General features: G+C 43.2%; 1 protein-coding gene across 1 annotated transcript in view; it reads right to left on the reverse strand.

The window, feature by feature from the left end:
* Hecw1 (HECT, C2 and WW domain containing E3 ubiquitin protein ligase 1) overlaps positions 1–15,753 on the reverse strand; it is a 372,273-nt gene that overhangs the window by 137,978 nt on the left and 218,542 nt on the right. Inside the window, exons 8-11 of the mRNA XM_004629654.3 lie at positions 14,282–14,382; positions 11,508–12,845; positions 7,515–7,616; positions 3,403–3,553 (exon numbers count right to left, since the gene is read on the reverse strand). Coding sequence (XP_004629711.1) covers positions 3,403–3,553; positions 7,515–7,616; positions 11,508–12,845; positions 14,282–14,382 — 1,692 coding nt within the window. The remainder of the gene's footprint in view (positions 1–3,402; positions 3,554–7,514; positions 7,617–11,507; positions 12,846–14,281; positions 14,383–15,753) is intronic.

Consider the following 15,753-nt stretch of genomic DNA (forward strand, 5'->3'; position numbering starts at 1 on the left):
AAAAAGAATTATTTGTGAATGTCCTCTCTCTCTCTCCCTCCTTCCATTCTTTCCTCCCTGAAGCCAAAGGTTGATTTGCAGCAAAAGGTTAAACACTCATAGTATATTAATAGGGAAATTGATAAAAAGCTTAAATACACAATTTTTAAATAGAAACATATACAATTTAACCAGGAGGGAACCTTTTAATATCATACCCCCAAATAAGAACCTGAACACAGACAATTCACATGGGAATAACTAGTTTTCAAAGCAAATATTAAGGAAAAATTTTGATATTCTAAATAAGTTCGAAATTACCAAGGAACCCTCCTAAGTCAGCAGAAACAAAAATGAGGAGATGGCCGTGAAGTTGTTGCTGGCAGAGTGACCCCAGGGCCACGTTAGTAAAGAGGCACTGGCACTAGATACCAGTCAGGGTGACTGGCACAACAAGACACCTAAGCTAACAACCATCATCTACCTCCAATTATGTCACTTCCTGGGACCCATGTGTCCCAGGTGGGAGGCAGACAGTGAGGGGCCTCCCCATGGTGGGAGCCTGTGGTCAAGACACAAAGGCTTGGGAGGGTGTGTCATTTGTGCAGAGTGGCTGAGTCTGACGTGGTCCCTGTAGGTGACCAGAAGAGTTCATCCACTGTCTTCAGGCCCTCTGAATTTCAGAACACCAGTGTATAGCTGATTTTCACAATCATGGGGATTCAGGGGACAGTTCTGGTAACATCAAGATGTGGTTCTGTTTTATGGTAAGACAGTGACCCTGCCAATTTCTCCTGATAGCTGCTGGTTATCAGAAAATGATTCCCATGTGAGTGGCAGATGAGCTAGAGAAAGACTGGTGGGGTGCCACTGGGGGCTGCTCTTATCATGCTAAATCACAGGAAGCGTTAAATGCTTGAAGGCAGTGGGTTCAGACAAATATTCAAAATCCTGTATTCTTATATGAGGGTTAGCTGACCCTCCCTAGGTAGGTTTTTTCACAAGAATAAGTACTTTCTCAAATTGCTAAATTCCTTTTCTTTTTATCTGTTCAGACAAACCACAAACACAGCTTTTAATTTGGCAAAGTCTGGCCTTTCCTCCCCATGTGTTCAGTCCTACTGGAGGGCACAGAAATTGATAGAGGAAAAGCTGCAAGACTTCTTGAGTGGGCCAGCTCCAGTTGAATTTGGCCAAACTTACTTCCTTCGTCTCTGTACTGGAGACCGAATCTAGGGCCTCCTAAGAAAGAGATGGGGTCTTGCTAAATAACTAAGTTGCCAGTCTGGTTTCAAACTACATCCCTAAGTTTTTTAAGCTGGATCCTTCCAGAGCTCTGGGATTGCAGTGAGTGCGACGAAGTCCAGCTTCCCTGGCCTGAATTTGATGCTGTACATCCTGAACATTATGAACTTTTATGGCTTTATATGCATAGAACAAAAAATCCATAGAAGAAATACTTTGTTCTGCTTCAGAGTTATAGTTTGTTTTATTCACTGTTTACATATTTAGCATTCAGCATTCAAACAGCTGAATGCATTCAAACAGCTGGGGGTTGTGGCTATGAATTCCTGTTTTCCAGACTGTGCCTCTTGTGCACATGCCCTGGTAATGCTTTTTCAGTCGGTTGAACAATTTCAGCTCATCTATTTTAACAAGACAGTTCTCAGGCTGGCCTATGGAATCATAATAGGGTTTCTGTAAAATGAGCTTGCTGCGGCATCTACAAAATTGCAGGTGTTTCGTTGCGGCCACCTTGAAAGTACCGTTCATGGATTTTTGTGTGCACCCATGTCTAGTAAAATTCAGACACGAGTTTTACTAGACACAAGGCTATCCCTGGATGATGATTTGTTCCAGTATGAATGACTGCAGAGGTATGAGCCAATGAAAATCCTTTATGGTTCTCAGTAATGACTTAAACACTGGTGAAGAAACATGGGAAGCAAATCTCTTCCAAATGTTTAAGCAATAAAGAAATGTTCTGGTGACTTCCACCTAAAGCACATTCTTTTGTGTACAATAGTAACAAGCAGTTGAGGTTTCTGACTGCGTGTGTTTTTGATAGGACTCAGTGGTCTACTTTCCCTCTCCTGGCTGATACGGCTGAGTTTCAAAGGCTTTTGCTGTCAACAGGTGCTCCTCAAGCCCCGTTCTCTACTTTTCTTGTTCCTTTTCAACCTTTTCTTTAGCTTCATGTGGGACACAGACAAAGGACTGCACACTGCTGCAGTTACAACCAAAGCGTGCCTGTGGCTTGCATCCCTGGCAGCTACAAGCATGCCAAAGCTACCACTGTGGTCCCTGGAATCAAGATGGTGGACATACCGCTCTCTGCTAGCTGAAACAAGGGTGATGCACGGCTTACGGTTTTGTTCTCATGTTAGCATGACCTATTTTCAAGATCAATAGTAAGGGTCTAGTTTTTTTTTTAAAGGGTCTAGTTTTTAAAGAAAATAATTCCTCCAAAATAGTAAATGTTTTTGACACAGGGTCTCATTATATATTGTGCAGGCTGGCCTTAAACCCTCCATCCTTCTGCCTCAGCCTCCCAAGTAGTTGGGATTAAGGGAGCTGCCACTGCATCATGTGCCAAGGATGTTTGTGAACATTTCTTTTTCTGAGGTGAAAGGTTTTCAGGAAATAGCATGTATGAGTGCCTACTGATTATGAGACCAAGATGGTGATTTATGAGACAGTTGTTCCTGCAGCAAGTTTCCTGTGGAATCTGTCCTTGCAGTGTGCTGAATTGTTCTGAGATCTGCACTTGTTGAGAACTTTACCATGGCTATGGACCAGTCTGTCAGGAAATGCATGTCCACGTATAATTAGGGGCCCACTTTTGGAAGGTCTATGGGACACTAACGTTCTTTGCGAAGACTTGGGCTGGGGGTTGTGGCTACAAACTCCTGTTTTCTAGACTGGACCTGTAAGAAGTCCAGCGGAGCCCCATTTTATTTTATTTTTTAAAAAATATTTTTATTTATTTGATACAGGGTCTCTCTATACAATCTCATAGTGATCCTCTGGTCTCAGCCTCCCCAGTGCTAGGATTAGAGGCGTGCACCATCATACTTGGTTTCAGGGTCAGCATTGCAGGCCCGGGGTTCCAGGGCCCACACAGCATGTGGTAACCGGGATAGAACCTGGGTCCTTGGGTGCATTGCTAGACAGGCGGTTAGACCGCCGAGCTACCCTTCCAGGCCTGGGAGCCCCATTTTAAGTGACACTCAAGCTCCACTTATCTTTTGCCACCTTATTTTAGGTCCCGCCTTCCGAGTACTATGAACAGTTTTTTTTTTTTTTTTTTTTTAATATGAACAGGTCCTTAAGGAACCTAATTATTTTCCTTGACCGCTCACTGGGCAGGAAAGTGTGGGTGTCTTTAGGTCGAGAGGAGCTCATTGCATACTGATCACCAACCGCCTGTTGAGCTGCTCCATCTGCTGGACTGAGCCAGATCTTCGCATCCCGTCGGGGGTGGCTGCCGCGGTTGGGCGCTGCCAAGTGGTGGTGCGGTTCACATGATCCACATAAAAGACCCGCCCATGGCTGTCAATCCGAGCTTCCCAGTCTAGTGTTTAATAGAAAGGTAAAAAGAGAAATCAAGGACAAACCACTGATCCACGTGAACAGCTGCCACTCCAGGTCTCTTGCAGGTAGAACTCACCATTGGTTGTGACAAAGGCCAGTCACCAGTGGTACCGGATGGGGCATTGCAGAACAGAGCATGGGACATCCAGAGTTCCCGCTGGGCCCCTCTAAACAATAGTGGTGCTTTCTCTGGGTACAACCCATGTTCAAATTCTAAGAATTTCTAAAGAAAAAGTCTATTTATATTTTTAGAAAATTTGTTGGCTACTTAAATGACAGTTGTGGAAACCTGGACATGTCCTCCAGTGAGGGTGGAGTCTACACTGTGACACTGGAGAATCAGTCCCCCTTTCCCCTTCTCTCCTCTCCCTTCCTCTTCTCTCCCCTCCCCTCCTCTCCTTTCCTTTCCTTTCCTTTTCTCCCCTCTCCCCTCCTGTACTATGGGTTGAAACCAAGGTTTTCACTCAGAGCTACGTCACAGCCCTTTTTAAAATTTTGAGACAAGGTCTAAATTGTCCAGGTAGAGCTTGAGTTTGCCACCTTTCTGCTTCAGCCTGCAAGAGTGCTGGGATCCAGCTGGACACCACACACCTGCAGAAGAACCTTTTCTTTGATAAACGTAACAGATGGTAATTAGGTTCAGTGCTGATGGCACTTGTACTAAAACTGATTTTTAACTTTAGTCCTTATATCTGTAACTTTAGATGACCCTTTTAAAGAGCTTATCAAGCTGAATTGATTGCCATTTCTCTTAGAGGGTGGGTGGGAGGATTTGGAACTGAGGCAAGTTGTCCATTCACAATTACCTTCAACCTACCTGTGGCTGCCAAGTATCTCCGACCAGAACCAAACTAAACCCATAACAGCTACTGATAAACATTAAAGTTTTAAATCTGTGCCAACTTGTTGATAAATAACAGTACTGAACAGCAGAGGGAGCCCAAGATACAGATAAGTTCTTTTGCTTGTCAAATTGAACACACAAAAATAAAACCAGAAAGGAAAAGGCACAAGCGTTGATGATACACGCCGTAATAATGCATGGAGGGGCTGCGGCAGGAGAGATGCATGAAAGTGCCCTCAGACTGAAGGGCTGGAAGTGGGTGCTCATACCTGAGCTTGACACAGGAGACAAGGTCTACCACATGGGAATGAATGGAGGAAGCTCTTGGAGACCATGCGTACCAATGTGGTGGGAACAGCAACAACATGATGATGTTATGCTGGGAAGACACTGCACCGCAGCGGCGGAAAAGGCAAAAATGATGGCAAAGGGGGGAAACAACTGTTCAGCCTCGTAAGTGAGAAAAGCCATAGCTTTTGGGAGTAGGTCAGATAATAATAATTTTTCTTGAAAACTCTTCATTCAGGTAATGACATAGCAACTCTCAATTTTTTAAGAGGAAAAATAAATGGCCTAGTTTTGGCTTCATATGTACATGGCGCATCTATTTAGAGACACGTCGGTATGTGCCTGACCTGAGGGATGGTCAAATGATGCCTGATGAAAATCAAAATACCCCAAACACCAAATTTAATTTATAAAGTAAGCTGAGGAAAAATGTAGTTACATGGTATGGTGTGTTCCAGAAGGCTTTAGCTAAATTGATGACTAGATAATCCAGCTGTCTAGTGTTAGTGGTAAATATTAACTAGCTCATTGCTGAACTTGTATGCATGTGTGGTTGTGCGATTTGGTGGTTAATCTTGATTGAAGAATTTTGAAATTTCAATGGCTCCCAAGCTAATAGTAGAAAAGCAACCAGACAATTCTTTTTCTTGAATCTAACAGGACTGTTATCTAACCTGGAAGAAATACTGATCTTTAAAGAGCATTATGTTATTAACACTCTTTAGCACTTTTGTGAACTCGGAACTATGCTAGCTCCTAGGAAACAGGGTTGAATAACACAAGCTTCTGCGCTCTGGGTGCCCAGAGTGCTTCTTCTCTGCTTAAAACCCTGTGAAGTTCCCTTTCATTAGAAGTCCCCTTCTAGGCTCTACCAGGTCGCCCAGGCTGGCTGTAAGCTCCCTGAGGGCAGGGATCTTTGTCCATCTTGCTTGCCTAGGAAAGCACCTACAAAAAGTAGTGAAATTATTTAGGTACCATTTGAGATTATCTAAGAAAGTTCAGCTGGGAGGATTGGCTCACAACTTTTCCAATATCTTTCCATGCTCTGTGGACAGGAGATTGAAGTTTATCAGGAGGTTTTTTTCCTTTTTTTTTCATGGTGTTGGGTCATACATGGTAGGTAAGTGTTTTCCCAATGAGCTACATCGCCAACCTTTTAAAAATTTTACTTTGAGATAGGGTTATGCTAAATTAGTTGCATAGGATGACTTAGAACTTGTCTCAAAAACATGTTATTGATATTTTTACACAGTGCTAAAAGTAAAACATTTATAATAATGATGAATTTTTACTATTTATATTATAAATCAATGTATTTATTAAAAAAAGAAATCAAGCATCAAAAATTAAAGAAAAGGGCCAGTGAGATAGCTCAGCAGACTAAGCACATGCTTAGGCAAGTACAGGGACCAGGGTTTGATCCCCAGCACCACATGCCACACCAGTCTCGCCCCCGGGTGCACTGAGCTGGCCATCCAGACTGGGCGTGGTGGCACACGCCTGTAATCCCAGTGTTTGGGAAGCTGAAAACAGGAGGATCACCATGAGTCTGAGCTGCATAGTGAGACCCTGTGCCAAAAATATTAAAACAAAAACAAAAACAAAAAACAAAAAACAGGAAAGAAAGAAATTAAAGGAGATAACATTTGGCTTGGCTCTTTAAAAGCAAAAATATTCATTGTTTCCTTACTAATAAACTACAATTGGCTAGTGAAAAAAGGTGGTGTTTGTGCAAAAGATCTCAAATTTCCAAGGACAGATGAATTAACAAATAATTCTTTTGAAAACTGTAACAGCTTAACAAAAGCACAGGCAAAAGAATGTAAAGAAACACTCTTTTCTTGCCTGTAGAAAGATTTTTCAGTTGTGCAGAAAAAAGGCCTATCAAATCTTAAAGATCATCTTTCTGTGGAAAAAATATCCTAAACTCAGTTTAATAATAACCCCCAACTGTCGGACCAACTAAAAATCCTAAACTCAAACAGAGGTGTTCAGGAATTCATGAACATATGTGATGCTAAGTGAGTTTATAATATCTGGGGTAGTAGCTCCTTCCTATAAATTTATTAAAATGGAGTGTTATAAAGTCAATTCTGGAATGATATCTAGAAACAACCTAGTCCAAATGTTGTGCTTAGCAGGTCAGGCCACTTTAGTTTTATTTTATAAATAAGAAAACTGAGCATCTGAGAATATAAATGAATTTCTGGAGCTCAGACAACTAGTTAGGTAAGTATTAATTCTACACTATTGTTACTAAGAAAAAAATGACACTGAAGTCTATCCTAAAGGTGGTATTTTTCCTGGCCACCTCTAAGGACTACAGAAGAAATTAGGACCTTTTACTTACTGATGCAATTATGGCAAGGAAAGTAAAAGTCCTGGGCCCTGAGGGTTGAAGTTAGTACCTACTAGGTGGAGGTACTTGTGGATAGCAGATCCAACAGAGGATAACAGAATTATACTATTTGGAATAAAAAAAATTAAATGCAATAGTGAAATGTGGGATTTCAGGGTCATGAATAGTTTCCAAGTAACAATAACATTCGTCAAATGTTGCTTGTAAGGGAATGAGCTTCATCTCAGGAAATAAGGGACATTGAAAACATCTGGTTATTTCTTCAAGCTCACAAGCTGAAAAAGTAGGCAGAAAAAATACCAGTTTTAGTACTAGGTGTCATACTGTTTTAGGTAACAGTGATAGGTACAGAGTTGGGAAAGACTTTGGATGCTTACATACAAATTCATACTGACCTGTTTAGACTTGACAGGAAAAGTTAAGACACAGATTTTAAAAACTAAAGCTTACTTGGTGGAAGAGGCTCATCGATTGTTGGGTAGTGGTGATGTTCAGGCCTCAGGGAAGGAAGCTGGCTTACTGGCTGGGAATTATGGAGAATAGGACATTCACCTATGGACAAGATAGTCAAGAAATTCAGATTCATTCATTGCTATGATAACATCACAAAAAAAAAGCATGAGTGTAAAACAAACTACAAGAACAAAACATTTAGTTTGGCAATCTATTTTTTTGGTGATGGTTTGCTACATTCACAGTCATTCATGATGGAGGAAATTATTGAAAAGAAGAATAGGAAGAGGAAGAGGAAGAGGAAGAAGGAGGAGGAAAAAATCCAAACACTTCATGAGAAATGATGAATGCCACACAGACTCGTATGTAAGGTTAGAGTATGATTTTATGACCACTTGAGTTTTCTTGATGGGAAGCTGTCATCAGAAAGAAATATAAGAGACAAAAATCAGAGGCTGATTTCAGCCCAGAAAAGGAAACAAGCTTGTTGGAGGGATGGGAAGAATTTATAAAGTTCCATAAAGGCTTAGTGGGCTTGTGCAAAATTATATCTTATCATAAGACTAGGTTTCGTGAGAAGACTGAACAGAGCCCAGCTTTCTGATTTTGAGGGGAATGAAACTTTTAGAAGTTGACTTTCCTAACTGGTTCAAGGAGCTTGTGAACTGAGAAGGTAAATTCTTCATATAGGGAAGCTGCAGCAGGAAACCTAAGGTGCTCTGGGAACTCGTGACTCTCCTAGACTAGTCAGAGAAAGAATCAGACAAGTCATGGTGCTCTGCAAAGAGGAAGGACAAGAGACAAAGGAAATATATAAAAGTAGGACTAAAATAGGAAAATTGAAATACAGAAGCAGGATAGAAGGAAGGACAGACAAGGAGAAATTCTAGAAATAAACATTGTATCCACAGAATGCGTGTCCTAGAGTATTATAGTTTATGGTGGTATCAGTTCAGACTTATGATGGACACAATAATGTTCTAGAACAGTGTTTCTTTTTCATGATGGCCTATGGAACCACGTGATTGCTCTTCACGTTGGAGACCTAGAAGAACCCAGGACTCAAGACAACTTCAGCCTGGTTTCCTCCTGCCTCCCACCCCAATAGCCAGGGGATAAATGTCAACCCTTTTCTTCCCTCTGTCCTCCAAGGCCGACACAAATAACAAGTGTTCCACTACCTGTTGGATCAAAAGGGAGAGAAACCATGACCGTGATGGTTTAGATCTTTGTGAGATCTTGAAATGCTAATCATTTCCTAGAATGTCCACACGGAGAAAAGTGAGTCTCTTTTCTTCCTCTAGCTCCCCTAACCCTATCAAAAATAAGGTTAAATTAATGAATGAAGTTAGGAGGGTTTAGTTTAGTAGCTTAATTCCTAGAGGTAACTGGCAAACAAAAATACAGTTGTATTCAAAAACAAAAGACTCTTTAAAATGTTAAAAACATGACACTGCAAATTGTTTAGTATTAAACAAATCCTCCATTCCTCAGAGAGGCTAATGGAAAACAAAGAAGGTGACCGTCCTGCCACACACAGCTCAGCTGGACTGATGAGTGTTGTTTCAAACATGGCTTCTGTGTTTGAGCAGGGACTACGTTCGTGCTGGTTTTTCTGTGTGTTCAGTGTCAGTACTTAAAAAACAAAACAAAACAAAACAAAACAATGGTACAGTTGTTATGTCATCAGCTGCTGCACTTTTAATTTAGTTTCTTTAAAAAAACCCAAAAACCCCAACAAACATCTCATTGTATTGAATTCAACCAAACAGGCTAATTACTCCTCCAAGCTAGTGGAAATACAGTTTTGCTGCTTGCCTGGGGTTAATGGAGCTGGCCCACCTGCGTGGGAGCCCCAAGCAGATGCAGTGATGTGACTGACAAGTCAGCTGATTGGATGGATGGAGCGCAGCGCAGAAGCAAGCCATTACGTCCAGTGCCAGGAGCCAGCTCCACACAACCACGCTTGCCTCAAACGCAAAGCAAGAGTTCTGACCTGGTGGAGCAAGCTGGAAAGAAATCTGTTTCTCAACTAAACAGCAGAGAGGTCCTTTTCAATTCTCTTTTGTTTATAAATAATACAATGGAATTGCAGGAAAACACAGAGGACACTGACTATTACTTAGAGCAGTGATCTGTACCTAATGATGTGAAAATTTCCCTTAAATAACATGGTGCAGGAAATATAAAGTGAAAGGGTGATTTTGGATGCTGTCGGCCCTGTTGTTTACTTGGAGAAACCTTCAGTCTGTTAGAGGAGAGCACTTCCTAGTATTTATGATATCTCATTTAGCTCTTCCAACAAACCCATGGGGTGCATTCTCCAATCCTGTCTATTGGACATGGGAGGAAAATGAGTCACAGCGTGTTTAGGTCACTTGCTGAGGACATGGTGGAGCTGGATAGACACTGAGCAGGGCTCTAGGGCTCATGCTGGTCATCACAGCATCTTACACCTTTCGTTCACTTGTGCAAGGTTTTAAAAATGATTTCAATTCATCCCTTTTGGTACTGGGGATTAAACCTAGAGCCTTCACACTGAGCTACATCCACAGCACTATTTATTTATTTTGTTTATTTTTGTGGACACAGTCTGACTAAGTTGCCAGATGAGACTCAGACTTACCATTCTGCCTCTGCCTCTCTCGGGCTTAGATTATAGGCGTTCCCCACCATGCCTGGTTTAAAAATTATTTTACATGGAGTTCAAAGGAATATTTTTATAGAGAGAAAGCAAGCAGAAAAGTAGACAAAGAATACTCGTATGGCTGTCAGTTCATACTTAATAACAAGCTAACAAGGCTCTAAAATTGTCTTCTTTCCTAAATTGCTGCTGACTAACCTATATGTGGGCATGTGCATCTGGAATCTACCTGACTGACCTGCCTCAGTTACTTCAGTGAACAAATTGGCAGCCTTGTTCACTTTAGTTCCTGTTCAGAAAACTTTGTAGGCCTTGGGCATTTGTTTAGGTATTGAGGGTTGAAATAAAAATGTGTAATTCTGGCCCTTGATGAGCTTACAATCTACAGAGAATCCCACCACTTTTTGTTTATAGGTGAATTTCAACAGTCAAACAGCAAAATAGCATCCATGTGTTGCCCTTTTCAAACAATTGAATTGTATTACTGTGCAACTTGTCTATTTGCCCTATGCTACTGTCACTTGACTGGAAGATGGTTACCTATTTTGGATAAAGATAAAGGAGTTAATTTAATGTAGGATCCCATGGGTGTAAGAAGGAACATCCTTGGTTAAAACACTCAATACATTTTAGAATTAAAGATGGCCGCTGTGGGATTGTAATTGTATTAGAAACACTCTGGTTTGCACATTCGTGTTACACTCTGATTTACACATTCATGTTATTCTTCCTTTTCATCCAGCAAAAAGCCAACAAGGACAACACCAACGAGACAAAACCAACAATTAGGACAAGAACTGAGCAGACAGAAATACTGTAATGACAAACATGGGTAGGCTTTTTGCCATCCATACACATGGACTACTTGAATTCTGAAACAAAGGTAAAATCCATGTTCTTTAACTAACATTAACATTTACTGGTAAACCTCAACGTGTCTTGGGAAGACAGCAGATATTTTACCAATCATCCATCTAACGTCAAAGATAGAGTGATTACTTCTCAATGGTTCCATTTGTTTGACACTAGCGTTGGCACTTGGGTACTTACACATTCCAGTCCTGGTGACTGGTTAAAGCAGAAAAACATACACACAAGTGCACACTCACATCCAACCAGTTGTACTTCTTGGAGTGTGTCTGATACCTGGTGGGGTGCCAGCAATCCACAGTCATCTCCTCTCATATACACCTAGACACATGCACGCATCGGGCACAACCCAGTCACACGTTGCTTCTGGAACCCCACTGGGAACCGGTCCCTCCTGTCTCGTTTTAAAACCTGTCGCTGAGACCTGCGAGCCCCCGGTGGTCCTATTCTCACTCTGACCAGGTTTGAGGCCTAACCTTCTCTCCGATGACTCGGACCTGCCATGGGGGATTCCAGACCTTCTGCAGTTCTTGCCACCGTCCCTCCGGGTCCAGCCAGCTCGTCCTGCCAAGGCCCCGCGCCATTGGTGGCCTCAGGGTCCAGCTCGGGGCTCTGCATAGAGTCTGGCACCGATTCGAAGGCGCTGTTCTCCTCCTCGTCGTCGTCCTGCGAGGAGAAGACCGTGCTCTCGGAGGCCTTGGCGCTGTCCACTGAGGAGAAGCGCGTGTGGCTGGCGAAGCGGCTGCCGCCGTTGTAGCAGGAGGGGCTGTGGCAGGAAGCGCTGTAGCAGGAGGAGCTGTAGCACGACGCGCTGTAGCACGAGGAGCTGTGGCACGAGGGGCTACAGCACGACGCGTCGCAGCCCTCACAGCTGTGCTCGCCACCCTGCCGCGGGCTGGAGTCGCTCTCGCTGCCTGTGCTGGGGTGTGCATCACCCTCGGGGCCGGGGAGGTGGCCTCCGGGGTGACCTGGGGTCTCCGGGCCTGGAGGGCCTCCCTGGTGCTCAGCTCCGTCCTCATCCATCGCTGGTGGCTCAGCTGCTAGAGTATCTGCCTCGCTGAGCACGTCCTTGTCTGAGGCATCGCGCAGCGTGGGCTCCTCTTCCATGCCGCCCTCCTCACGCGCGCAAGGCAGGCTGTGCAGCAGCGCGTGGATACGGATGTAGTGCGTGCGCGGCGTCTCCGGGTCCGCGCAGGCTGCTGCAATCACCGTCTCCAGCTCCGACACCGGCAGCGAGCAGGGCCGGCTCCTCCTTTTGGTCGATCCCCTCAGCTGCAGTGCAAGGTCTTCCGGCTCAGGGTTGCAAGGCTCACCCTCTTCCACCTCCACCTCCTCCTCCCCTTGCTCCTGCTTCTCTGCCTCCTCTTCCTCTGCCTCCCCTCCTGCTCCAATCCCTGTCGCCGCTTCCTCCTGCCCCGGCTCCTCCTTGCTGGTAAAAGCATCTCCATCCTCCAAAAGCAGCGAAGGTGGTGCCTCATCATCCAGGCCGAGCCCTTCGGCCAGTTCCTCTGCACTCAGGGAGGGCTGGGTATCCTGCGGCTCCCCAGCCCCCTCGGCGTCCTCAAACACCTTGCCGTGGTTGTCTGCCTCTGCGGTGCATGACACATCCTCTACGGGCCCTGCAGGCTCCAGGATCTGACTTTCTGCACCAAATAAGGTGTTGTCCTCGCCCGAGGGCACCGCCTTCAATCTCTCGCAGGGATTGATTGCATCATCTGGAGGATCCCCACGGCCACTTCCCACCAGGCTGTTCATGAGGTTGCCCTGAGTTTCTGAGGATTCAGGCTCAGTGCTTAGTGAAATCTCTTCATCATCTGCTGGCAAGAAGAAAACTGTGTCATTCCTTCTCAGAGAGAGCATGGGGATGCTAGTCTACTGCGCAGTAATGCAAGTTGCCACTGAGGGGTTTCTACAGTCGGTTGTTGGATGTAGGAGATCATGAGGGTTTCTCTCTGACCAGAGCTCTGTGGAAAAGTTCTGTGAGAGTGAGTTCTTGTCACGTTAATGACAATTTGTGGTAGTGGACATATTTTTTAATTTTTCTTTTCTTTTTTTTTTTATTGTTGCTAAAGGCCCCAAATAAGAGATGCTTAGCTGTTTACTACGTGGGATGGCCTCCAGAGATGGGGTGGTTCCTTATGATCCCTGGCAAAGTTAATGGTACTGGCTTCATAGAATGTTTCCTATGGATGGATTTCAAAGGGTACCCAAACAGATTAGCCAGGATTTAAGGTGACTAGAGAAGACAAAAGGGTAGATGATAAAAGAGAGCAATCACAGTCATCATGAAGCTTATTGCAATAGAAAAATAAACAGGGTCTCCACATGAAGCAGCCATTCGCAGAGCAGCAGGTACTGCTTAACTCTCGGTCCTCCAGCTGCTCCACTGTGGGATTCCTTGCCTGATGTGAATGTCTCCATTTCAAGTGCACTAGTACAATTCACTAGTTGAAGGAAGACAACCTCTCAAGTGAACTGTAAAACTGTACTTATGGCTACACCAAGGAAGGATCAGTTTTATTCTCAGAAGGTAGCAAAAGGCTGATTTTCACAGGATAAAGCAGTCAAGGTGTTTGGTTACAATCTGAGGTATATATGGATACAATTGGAGTTCAGTGAGTGTTATAGTAAACTAACCACTCTCAATTCCCAAAATCATTGCAAGCTTTAATGGCCACATACAAATGTGGCCCAAGAGAACCTAGCAAGTCTCACTGGGGCCACATGATCTACACATACTATAGGAGGAGAACAGATGATTCTGAAATTTTCTAATTTATATCTTTTACTTTTCTCAGTGATACTGTAAGAAATCATTGTATAGTGATAGTTCTTTAATAATATATTTTTAAGTTACTGGCCAGTCTATATCCAGATACAAGCTAGAAAGATATTTCCCATCCATTCACTCACTTTTGTGCAATAGTGAAATTATCTACTGAGTATCTCTTATGTGGGTGTTGGCAATAAATGCAAAATAAAACGTGGCTCTTTGTCTACATTGGCCACATTGTCAACCCCTATTCCATTGTGTAACCCTCTACCTTTGGGTCACCAAAGTAAAGAAGAGCCTCTCAATCAATGGGACAGCAATCTGGCTTCCAGAATACATCAGTGGCTTCTGGTTTTAAGATAGAGAAGCACAAAACCTAGGACATATCTAGAGAGAACCATGGTTATTGTGTTTTCAAGAAAGGAACACACTAGGACAATAGCCTAGGACAAGACATGAAGTTCATGCTGAAAATACCTGGGTGGATGGAAGAAGTGATCTCAAATCGGAATTGCAGCTGTCCACTCACATGATCTGTTGGAAGCCTTCGTCCAAGTGTGTAGCTGACCACCCTATCCCTAGAAGGAAATAGGCACTATCACAGACCTGGTCAATACTTCTTCTCTTATAGACTATACAGTGTGCTGTCTATACTATCAGCTAAGACAGGCAATCCAAGGGAAGCCTTGATACCAGAAGCCTTGATCTGCCCTGATACACAGGAGAGGATCCTAAGGTAAAAATGGGAACACAGATATGGTCAATTGTAAGGAAATTCTGAATGAATATTCCAAGACTCAGCAAACTATAACTTCTAGTTTGGACCACCAAGTGTTTTTGTTTGCCCTGGAGCTTCTAACACATTTAAATGACTGGAAATAAGAACACAATCCACAGAAGAGCAATATCCCATGAGATATGAAAATTACATGAAATTCAAATTTGAGTGTCCTAAAATGAAATTTTATTGGGTGAAGTTGTGCTGCGTTGCTTATATTGTCTGTGACTACTTTTGTGCTTAGTAGAAGGTTCAGTGATTTGGACAGAGACCGTATGGCCTGAAAGCCTTAGATTAACTTCCTGGCCCTTTACAAAAATGTTTGTTGATCTGTACTCTGAGGACTAAAAAAAGGGAAATGAAAGACAAGGAAATGACTTTTGCTTGCTTTTCCTCTGCAGACCACCATCTCCCAAATATCCCATTAACTAGGGCGACTGTCAGGACACATGTGTCATGGCTTGTGTATATAATGTATGTGCATGAAGAGGTACCATCAAGGTGCACTGGAGCTCCTGTGTTTGCTGTAGAATGCCACTTTCTGCAGCAAGGAGCAGGGCAAGTATGTGGGCTACGTTCACTGGATTTTAACTTCCAATCACACCAACTGCAGGGTTTCCAGAATCAGCAACCCTTTGTCTCCACCCTGGACTCTGGCTCCATCCCACCTACCTGCTCAAAGCAGTTTCTTAATTACTAGAAGAAAGCCAGCCGAGGGAAATCAAAAGTTATCTGGGGGAAGATTTGCTGTTATATTTTCATTAAAAATATAGCTATAGCAGAGTACCTTTAGTTTTAACTAAAGAGTAAGCTGCCCCTACACTGGCTGAAATAGACTGACTACCTTGGACTATACAAGGATTAGCAAATCCAGTGTGCCAATGATAACAAAGACATATTTATCATGCTTTGTATTTGTCTTTTAAGATTTTCTCTCAATTCAATCTATGAATTTCTATAAAAAGTATTACAGTTGACACTAAGTGTATAGTGTGTCATTAAGTAACTTTTACTATCCAACTGGGGCCAGAAAGTAGAACTGCTAAGTAATGGTTCACTTCCAAGGTAGAGATGGCGGAAGTTAAGAGCCAGCTGAAGGATAGGGCATTACAGGTAGAGGGATGGAGGGCTGGAAACTGTGTGTGTGTGTGTGTGTGTGTGTGTGTGTGTG

Source organism: Octodon degus, unplaced genomic scaffold, assembly GCF_000260255.1.
Source record: "Octodon degus isolate 3935 unplaced genomic scaffold, OctDeg1.0 scaffold00031, whole genome shotgun sequence".
NCBI classification, from domain to species: Eukaryota; Metazoa; Chordata; class Mammalia; order Rodentia; family Octodontidae; genus Octodon; species Octodon degus.